This window comes from Apaloderma vittatum, unplaced genomic scaffold (genome assembly GCF_000703405.1).
Source record: "Apaloderma vittatum isolate BGI_N311 unplaced genomic scaffold, ASM70340v1 scaffold27445, whole genome shotgun sequence".
Lineage (NCBI taxonomy): Eukaryota > Metazoa > Chordata > Aves > Trogoniformes > Trogonidae > Apaloderma > Apaloderma vittatum.
The window spans coordinates 15,360-25,152 of NW_009719258.1; the positions used below are offsets into that span (position 1 = coordinate 15,360).

Here is a 9,793-nt window from a genome sequence, read left to right on the forward strand (position 1 = left end):
CCGCGTTAGCCGTTTCCTCTCCACCTGGAAGGCCTCCCGATTACTGATCCTAATGGCCTTGGGAACGTCGGCCAGGGTGGTGTACTGCCGGCTGGCTTTAAAAGAAAGGGGACGCCCCGATTTTTCAGCTCCCCTTCCTACATCTCTGTTGCTGGAGTCCTTGTGCATGGGGCAACTGCTCTTCGAGTCCAAGGAGTTCAGAGAGAAGCTGTGAATCATTCGGTCGCCTGATCTGGTACCTAGGGAAGGAAAGGGCTGGGCATGCTCCTGCGAGGGCGATTTGGGATAACTGTACCTGTTGTTCGGGGTGCTGGGGCTGGGTGGGCTTGGTGGCGGCGGCAGCTGCTGCTCTTCCAGCTTCGAGTCTTGCTTGGTCTTCTCCAAGGAAAAGTACCCGCTCTCGACGCGCGTCTTCCGCCCACAGTCTATCCGGTCTCCATTCATGGAGCTCTCGTCTAAGGGACAGAGAAGTCACCACACGTGGTTTCAAGCCCGAATTCTACTTTTAATAAAAAAAAAAAACCACCCTGATTTGACCCAAGACAGGGGCAGGAAAAGAGAGCAGAGATAGTGTGGACCCCAGCCCCACCTCTTGCTCCCTTGGCTTTTCCACCCTGACCATCCTTCGTGCCCATGGAGATGGTGGGACAGCCTGGAGGGAAATGGGAATGCCAGTCCAATCCTTGGCTCGGGCTTGATGGATGAGAAATCTAAACCTTTAGACCAAGAAAGGGATGCCTGCAGTCACCACTCTGCATCCACTTCCATCCCAGTTGCTCCCTGTCTGGCATTGACCACAGCTCCATGGGCACGAGGTGATGGACACCTCGCTCCTGGCAGCCTGGAGAGGGTGGGAAGCGTTCCCCATCCGAGCAGGCAGAATAAGGAAATGGTCACAGCGCCTGGGACCGCTCAACAACTGTGGCAGGAAGAGTCCCCAGCCCCTATTGTTCAAGGGAGAACAATGCCACAGCCCCAGCACCTTCCAGGGACTCATCGGGGAGAGCAAATGTAAACAGGGCCCTGACGCAGGCGCTGCAGGAGGAAGCTGACCACGGCACAGCCCTGTGCTCTCCGCGTGTCCCAGGAGGGGACGTGGAGGGGCTAGAAAAGGCATTTTCCCCTGCATTTTTCCCCCAGCACGAGGGCAGGCAGCCCCTTCTCCCTGCCAGGGCACAACTGGGTCTCACAGCACGATTTTGCACCACATGATACAAATTTTTCCCTTCCTGAACTCCAGCTTGCGCAGCAAGGATGAGGTCTGCCTACTCGTCCCTGCTGGGATGCTCCAGGAAGCGAACCCACAGGAAACCTTTCCCTGTACGGTGGTTTTCTGTCAGCTTGGCTGCCCCAACCGAGAGACTGCAGTGTCACACCAGTGCTGGCACTCCTGTCCCTCACCTTCCTTGCTGTCCAGCACGGGATCCTTCAGGGAGCTGGCAGCCCCGGCTTGGCCTTGCACCGGGCTCTGTGCTGGGCTGATGCCGCTGGTCCCGTCCGCTTGGTCTTTGCCCCTCATTTCTTCCTGCCAAAGTGTGGACTTGGTGGCAGGGACCTTCTCTGCGCTGGGGATGTTGCTGCTGGTCACGGCCATCTTAGCAGGACCAGGCTCCTAAAGAAAACAGGGGAGACAGGAGGGTTAGAGGGGTTTGCTCCAGCTCTGCCCAGTCCTCATGGGGCTGTCAGCCAAAGTGCCCACCACCGCTCTCGAATCAAGAGAGGAAACGTCCCTGACCGTCCCTCCCCGGGGAGGGCTCCCAAAACCAGCTGCACCTCCCCACACATCCAGCTGGGAAAAGACCCAGTGCAAAGGTGAACTGTCAAACAAACAAAACCTCCAGCAGCAGAAGGACTCATTGCTTTTGGTTTTGGATATGAATTGCCCTTCCTGGTGCAACGTGCAAGACGCTGTGGCCACTAACACATAACTCTTTGGGAAAAGCTCATCTCATGCTCACACAGCCCGGCTCTGAGTGGAGGAAAGCCCCCAGTTCTTTCCATCGTGCAGGGTCCCACACGGCTCTGCTCACGCTCCAGCATAGATGCTCTTCCCTAAAGCCCCACGGCGCACCCGCGGGGCTCTGCACGCAAATTCACGCACAACGCCGCAGAGCCACGGAGAAATGGGTCCTGATTCATGGGGAACCTGGAAATGCTCCCCTCACTTCTGCCAAAATGGAGTTCGGGGTTGACAGGGCACCCTCTGTAATTGATACAAATAAACACAGCATCCCCCATTTCCCTCTGCATGTCCCCAGTCCTTCGGCACGTCCCTGGTTCCTCTGCGCATCGCGGATCCTGAGGCGGGATGTCTCCCGGGCAGCCGCTGGCTTTCACAGAATCAAACACCCGCCTTCTCTCCCAGGTCCCACTTGCCAGGACTGAGTGTTCTCAGTGTTGTAACATCAAGAAAAACAGAAAAAATCAAGCTAAAGGACAGGGGCTGGAGGAGACAACTAATTCCTCGCCCTTAGCACCCACTGGTTTGTTTGTCTCAGCTCGTTTGCTACAGGCCACTGATAACAAGAATAAAAGTCAACGCTGGCCCTCCTGGGTGCTCCAGCTACCTAACAGACCGCTTGTTTTAAAAAGGAAATACAACATCGTGTTGAGCTTTATGCTATTTTAAAACAAGACCCATCACGTTAAACGCTTCTCTAGCTAACAAGGGGCTCTGGAGTCCATCAGATGATGATGATGCCATTTTAGTGGCCACAGCCCCGGGGGAAGCCCAGGTTCAGCACAAGCCTCAGCCGAGGCAGCAGCTTTCACAGCTCGTTTAGGGTTTGGCTTTGTTCGTTAGCAGATGGTTTGCTGTTGTCCTATTAAGCTTCTGCATTACCAGATTATTTTCCTTAAAGCCACCAATAAATCAATGGCAATTAACCCTCCTCCAAAGTCTCCGGATTGTGGGAAGTTTCCCAGCTGCTTATTCCCTTTCTACTGAGCAGGGGGAATCCGGGAGTCGGCGGCCACGAGCTGGGGACATGGCCTGCAGGGAGCATCCCTCCTATCCCCCCTCTCACGTCAGCAGAGCCACGGGTGGGGTTTAGCCCTGCATCTCCAAATTGGCGTATCTCCCAGGGAGCAGGTCCTGGCTCCGCTGCACAGCCACAACAAGCAGCAAATGACCTCAATTTTATTTAAAAAAAAAATCCCCCTCGGAAATTTCACTCTAAAGGAACGCAGTGTTGGAGGTAAACGACCCAGAGTTCACTGGCACCCTGCTTGACCAGGGGGTCAGATTAGACAATCTCCAAGGTCCCCTCCAACCTCAATCACTTTCTCATTCATTGATCCGAAAGCCCGAAGCTAATCACCAGCTCAGGATATCTATTTTTAAACATCCCTTACACACGCCCCCGCATCATTATTTGCGGATATGTATTTAATTAGACAGAGATATGAGGGCCAAAAAGTGGTCTATAAGCAAGCAGAGAAATTAACTCGTTGCTGCTCAGCTATGAACAGCTCCAAAAAGGAACGTGCCCCAAAATTGGCCAAACCGGCACCCGGTTGCAGGAACTGTGTTTGGGCACGCTCTGCTTACCCGAGCCTGCCGCACCCTCGTGCAAACTCGTCCTGCAACTGAGGGCAGCGCCTCAAATCCCAGATTTCAGCCCCAAATCCTGCCTTGAGTTCCCAGGGACAGCGGGCAGGCAAAGGCACCCAGGCCAGTCTCTCCCACTGCCTGCGCTGCTCTGCCGAAGTGCGGCAAAAGCTGCAAGAGAAACCTGCCCTTTTCCCGTAAGACCAACCTGCTTGCAAAGCAAAAGGTGAAAACACCTCTGTGACTGCACCTAACAAACTCCCATCCAAAAATCTGCAGCTCGAACAATATTCCCAGCTCCACCTGCGTTGCTCCCACCCCAGGGATTTTGTTGGGGGAAAATGCAAAGTGATGGTGGGGGAGCTGAAAATGATCCTGACTGTCTCATCAGCTAAGCTCTGCTGTAGCACACAGATAAGGGAAAACTACACGGGAGTGAGAAAAAGCAGAAATATCCATCGTTTCAAATCTTTTCCTTTTTTTAAATCACAAAGGTATCTGTCCCTCCCTGAGCAGCTCTCAGACGTGATCTGCTGCCGGATTAGCGGGGAGCCGTCTTTAGAAAGAAATCAGGCTTTCTGCGCCGGCACACGGAGAGTGAGCTGAACGGCAGCCAACTTCAGGAGAATCCATTTCAGAGGGGGATTTGGTGCTGATTTTCTCCCCAGCAGCCTCTCTCCTTCCCCAGACTGGCCGCCTGCACTGGTATGATATGGAAGATACCAAAAAGATGCTTCTTGCATTTTATTTCTGCCTTTGCAGGTTGCTCATTAGTGCCCGACACTGCAGCATTCCTCTGGTGGTGGGTCCCACGCAGAGGATGGTTTTGCGGAAGAAAATTTGATTTTTTTTCCAGCATCACAGGGTCGGGAGTGAAGGGATGGAGAGTGTGGAAGGATGGTAGCAAGTGGGATGGGGCTTGCGACAGGGAAAAGTGGCACCAGGCTCCACGCTCACCCCATCCTCAAGCACCTGGGGAGCCCGTCTGCCCGCAGGGAGCCAGCATCCTTCCCGCAGCCGCTTCCCTTATTTGGTGCTCAGGAGCTCAGATCCTGTATGGTTTCCAAGAAGTTGCCATGGCAATGAAATGTAACCCAGAATGATGTTTTTCTGGCTCTGCGCCCCTCCTCCTCTCCATCCCGTGCCCCTCCTGAACCCAGCCTGGGTTTAGCGTTGCGACAAGGATGGGGTGAGCTTCCCTGCCCTGCTGCATCAGCTTGCTGGGGTGCCCTCAGTGGTGCAGCCCCCTCCCTGGGGCTTGAGGACGGGCAGCTCATAACACGTCAGCTCTTGGCTGTCAAGGGAGGGGGAACCTTCCCCGGCGCATCACCGGAGCCAGCACTGGAGGGGCTGTGACAACTCCAACCTTTGACAGGAGGTGGCTCAGACTTTAGAGTGTTCAAAAAAGGCTCATCTTCCTCCCAATTGTTTTTTCCCCATTGCTCACAACCTCTTTATCCGTTGGAGCAGTGGAAACTTGATTCAAATGAATGCTGTACAAAACCCACCCACGGCCCAGTTTGCACCAGGACAATCCTGGGGGCTTCATCAAAGGGGACTTAAAAACTGCGGCTCGGGGGACCCCCGATGCTGTTTTCAGTCCCCAAGTCCCACAGTCCAGCTCGGCCAGAGGAGCCCTCCCAGCCGGTTCCACGCGGTGGCGGGATGCGCGCCCAGAGCTCAGGCAGCCTCAGGGACAAGGCTGTTCTCAGTCCCGGCGAGGGACGAGGGTGGCCTTGGGGTCACGTTCCCCATCTGTGGGATTCTCCCCCACTCTGGCCACGTGGGAGCCCGGCAGGAACGAGTGAGTCACGGCCGGTCCCGCTTTTTACCATTTATAGTCAAAGTGAGCACGAAGCCACTGCTGGGTCCCTGGAGAGCTCGGCTCCGGCCCCCGGAGCTCCCAGCCTGGCCCTGGCCTTTAGTATTTTCCTTTCATTCCCATTATCTCGAGGGTCATCTCAAAGGGGGTAACCGGAGCCCGATGGAATTTCATCCTGTTTCTGCCAAAACGGCCCGTAAACGGCCAGCACCTCTCCCCGGTCCCCCATGCGGACCACACAGCTTTGTGGCCACTCCTGGGAGAGTGTGGGCAGGGCTGGTGGCACAAAATAGTGCCCAGGGAGGGTGAAACGTGTCCCCAAAGCAGTCAGGAAAGCAGCAGCAGCAGCGTGTGACCCTGGGAAGTGATGACCAGGAATTAATTGATGCTGTCCTGCTGGCCTGGCTCACCCCAGCTCTCGCCTTCTGCGCAGGCAGCGTCAGAGCTGCTCCAGCTGGTTTGTGGGTGGTCTTCCCCGGGAGCAGAGCAATGCTGTGGCCCCGAGAGGGAGGCAAGGGACTGGGTGACAGTGTATGTTCCCTTGGGGTTACCTGGGGAGTTGGGGGCTCTACCTTCCTCTTCTTCTTCTGATTCTGCTTGTTTGTCCTTGGATAGACTATCAGCATCTCCAACCACCTGCAGGCGAGAGAAAGCATAAGGTGAGGTCTGTGCCAAAAGGCAGCATGCAGGGACAGGAGCCACACTCACACTCTACCACGGGGTGTTACACAGCTTCACAGAGGACCCCAAAACTGTTCCCAGTTACAGGTGACTCTGACCACACTGCCTGCAAGCTGCAGGGATGGAGCATCCACATTTCGCCCCCAATTCCGGCTTCCCGGGGTTTGTAACTTGGCCATAAGCACAATCCCAACTTGCAGCTCGGCAAAGGGAGGAGCTCAGCTTCTCCAACCTGGTCAGAGGAAACAGCACCCAAAAATCATCCCAACCAGCTTCTGCGGGAAAAATGGAGCAGGACAGGGGGGGAGGAGTGGTGATCTCAGGCTGCTTTGGCTCAAGCCCCACTCACTGCAAGAGTGAGGCCACGGACACTGCTGACCACAGGACAGAGATCCCAGGATCCTGAAAGACTGCTGAGAGGGACAGAGCCTCCAGCAGGACCTTCCCCCCTCAGTGATGCCAACGTCCGCACGCTGCACACAAAGCGCTTTTGTCCCAGAAAGAGCAGCGTGAACTTGGCATCGAGAAATCCATCTCCTGCACAAGCTTTTTGTTTGCGGGACCCTCCCGTGCCCTCCCACCATGGCCTGATGACCTGCCCCTGCGTCTCTGTGAACACCACAGGGATCCACGGACCGCTGGAAAACATTCCAGCTTCAGATGTCCCTGCTTCCCTCTCCTGTTCCCCCCACTTCGCACGCTGCCGCTGTAAAGCGTTCTGAGATGACCACATCAAGTGGGTTTTGGTTAAGCAATAAATGCCAGAAGCATGCAACGAACGTAAAACAAATTCTCCCCTGGCTGGGGAGATCTTCCTGTCATGCTGCAACTGCAAATGAAACCCGTCTGGCTGAGCCCCAGAGTGGGACTGCTTCGGGATGATTAATGCTTGCAGTCAGGAGCAAACGCGCTGCTTCAAAATCCAGCACGGGGCCAATGAACAGTAAATCAGCCCCACCTCGCTCTGCAATGCCTCTCCCTCCTGCGTGGCTGGCAGGACCGGCAACAAAAGGCTGAGCTGCAAACTCAAGCATGGGGAAGAGGGAGAAGAGAGCAGGGCACAGGGGTTGGCCATGTTTTGAGGTGTAGCCATTGCTCCCGCCTTGGCTGGAGGAGAGGAGCCGGCTGCCCCGTGCTTCTGCTCCCCGGCTCCGAGGCTGCTGCAATTCCACCACTAAAAATGGGTCCGGGCAGCAGCTGCTGGCCCGAGGCTATGCACAGAGCAGAAATCACCCAGGCTCACGCGTTTCAGTAGAGCAGGTGAAGTTTCAATACATGAAAACATGTACTTGATCAAACTCCCAAGCTCTTGGTAGAAAAACGCTTATTTTGACAAGTATTTACCAAAATGGGGGGAGTCTCAACCAAGGAAAATGCTTGGAAGTAGAAATTGCTGAAGCTGCCGACAGCCCAGGAGCATCTCAGCATCAGATGCACTATAGGAACATCCCAAAAAATCTCCAGCATAGCTCAGCTTGCTCCTGGAGGCAAACGCCACTGGGAGTGTTGCTCTGCAGCAGGGAGCAGGATATTGCCCAACAGCAGACAACAAAACTGACCTGAAAATGGTGTCCTTCATGAGTGACTCAGGAGCATCTTGGCTCCAGGGCCTGGCCAAGGCTCCCGGCAGAGGCTGAGCTTCCTCAAGCACTGGCTCTGAAAGGTGACCCGTGTGTTGGGACGCCTCAGGCTCGAGCCTGGCACGGCCAAGGACACGCAGGAGGCGTGGAGGAAGAACTTAGATCACCCCACGGTGGCACAGGTCTCTGCTGAAGTCAGTGCTCAAGCTCACACCATAAATCTGGTGGCTCAGGGGGTGCTCAGGCCCTTGCTCTGGAGCAGAGCACCAGGCGATGGCAGGGAAGCGAAGAAGGGAAAAGAAACTCTGTCCTTGCCAAAAAGGTGAAGACTGGAGCTCACTGAGAGGCAGCAACTGCAGCCGGCCCCCAGGACTGTCCCTGCAGGAGGCTGTGATCGTCACTCAGGGATCAGCCACAGCACTCAGCCTTGGGCAAGGCCCTATCCACCCTCCTCTTCCTCCCAGCGAAGGGAATTGCCCCGCGAGCAGCTCAGCCCCAGACTCGCGCTCACCCGCTGATGATCTCCTTGTTCTCGGCCCGGATGAAGTGCTCCTTCTCCGGCGTGAGGATGCACAAGGAGAACTTCTGCCCTGTCCGGCTCTCGCCATCCACCACGTCCGTGCACTGGTTCATGTTGATGGTGCCCTGCGGGAGGGTTGTCGGCTGCGAAGGGAAGGAGAAAGGAGGAAGGTTTAAGCACAGCAGAGCACACGAGTGCGAAGGTGAGCCCTAAAACGTCTCCTGGCTGACACCAGGATCCTACATACCAAGATGCTCTACCCACAAGCACCCAGACTCATCTGGGCACCGTGCCGGGCGGGGTGGCACGGGGGACAAGGTGTGACAAAGCAGCAAGGCCCCACCACCCTCAGCGCAGGACGGCTCAGGTATTATAGACAGATGCACATGCCAGGTTTTTCCCATTAAATTGAACAAAATATGGAGTTTGCCAGGGAAAGACCTTGTTTGTCTGACGGGCTTTGCAAACACAGCATCTCCTCCCAGTTCCCTTGCTGCAGGCAGACGCAGCAGAGCGGGCCAGGCAGTGGCTCCCCTGGCCACAGAGGACATGAAGGCACCCAGAGGGGTGTCAGCACTGACGAGAGCTGACAGGTCCCACCGGCTCATCCGATTACCGCACAGCCGCCCGTTCCCAGTGTGCGGTGCCCGCAGCCCTCCCTCCCATCCCCAGCCTGCCCATGTCCCCGCAGGCTCCGTGACCCCAAGCATCCCAGCAAGAACCTGCACCTGGGGTGTAAAGGACCCGGCGGAGGGACCCCTCCAAGCTGCCAACGGCATCAGAGGAGCACTCAAAGCAACCCGCGGCCATCTCCGCTGTGCCAAAGCCTCCTCGTGCCCTCCAGATGGCCAGGCCAACAGGGAGATGGATTTTTGGCAGACGCTGTTAAGGTTTTTACCATGGAAACCGGCTCCCCTGCCAGTAAAAGCCCTCCAAAACCAGCCTGTGCCATGCAAAAAAGGTGCAGTTGAGGAGAGCTCAATGGCCCCAGCCTACAGCCACAGAAAATTCAGACCAGCCCCGAGACCTGCAGTTTATCTATCTGTAGGCCATGGGAAATATCCCCCTTCCCCAGGAAAAGGGCTGGGGCCCTGGGCAGGAGCATCCTACAAGAGCCCAGGGGTGGCACAGAGCCACCACGGGTGCTGCAGAATCAGTAGTCAGTACGGGTACACGAACGGGACAGTAAAATCTCCTCTTTTCCTTCATGGAAGCCAACATAAGCATCCACAGACCCCATGGGATGGAGAGAGAGAAAAGAAAGCTGAGCCCAGAGCCCCAGCACGGCGCACGCACAACCGCCCGTAGTCAGCTCCTAAGAGGATTTTTTGTCTTAGACAACAAAAATAAAACCCCGCTTTCCGGGAGCTATAAAAACCCAACGGAAAAAACTTTCTCTGGCTTCAAGTGGAATCTTAAGAAACGTTTTTGCGCTGCCGGCCGTCGGCAAAGCCAAAGTCTCCGGGACTGTAAGGGCTGGGTTTGATGCCCTTCCCCACTCGGAGCATTTTTGCACCAGGGAAGGCAAACAAGACGAGGAAAAAAGGGGACGAGGGTGGCTCCCGGAGTGAACCCCAGTCCCCTCACAGGGACCTCAGTCCCTCTTGCTACAACTGCCCCTGTCCTGAAAGGATTTAGCC

General features: G+C 55.8%; 1 protein-coding gene across 1 annotated transcript in view; it reads right to left on the reverse strand.

The window, feature by feature from the left end:
* MPRIP (myosin phosphatase Rho interacting protein) overlaps window positions 1-8,296 on the reverse strand; it is a gene marked incomplete at both ends in the record, with an annotated part of 19,739 nt that extends 11,443 nt beyond the window's left edge. The window contains 4 exon segments of the mRNA XM_009870565.1: window positions 296-455; window positions 1,402-1,612; window positions 5,924-6,008; window positions 8,145-8,296. Of these exon segments, the coding sequence (XP_009868867.1) occupies window positions 296-455; window positions 1,402-1,612; window positions 5,924-6,008; window positions 8,145-8,296 (608 nt within the window).
* Window positions 8,297-9,793: the final 1,497 nt, after the last annotated feature.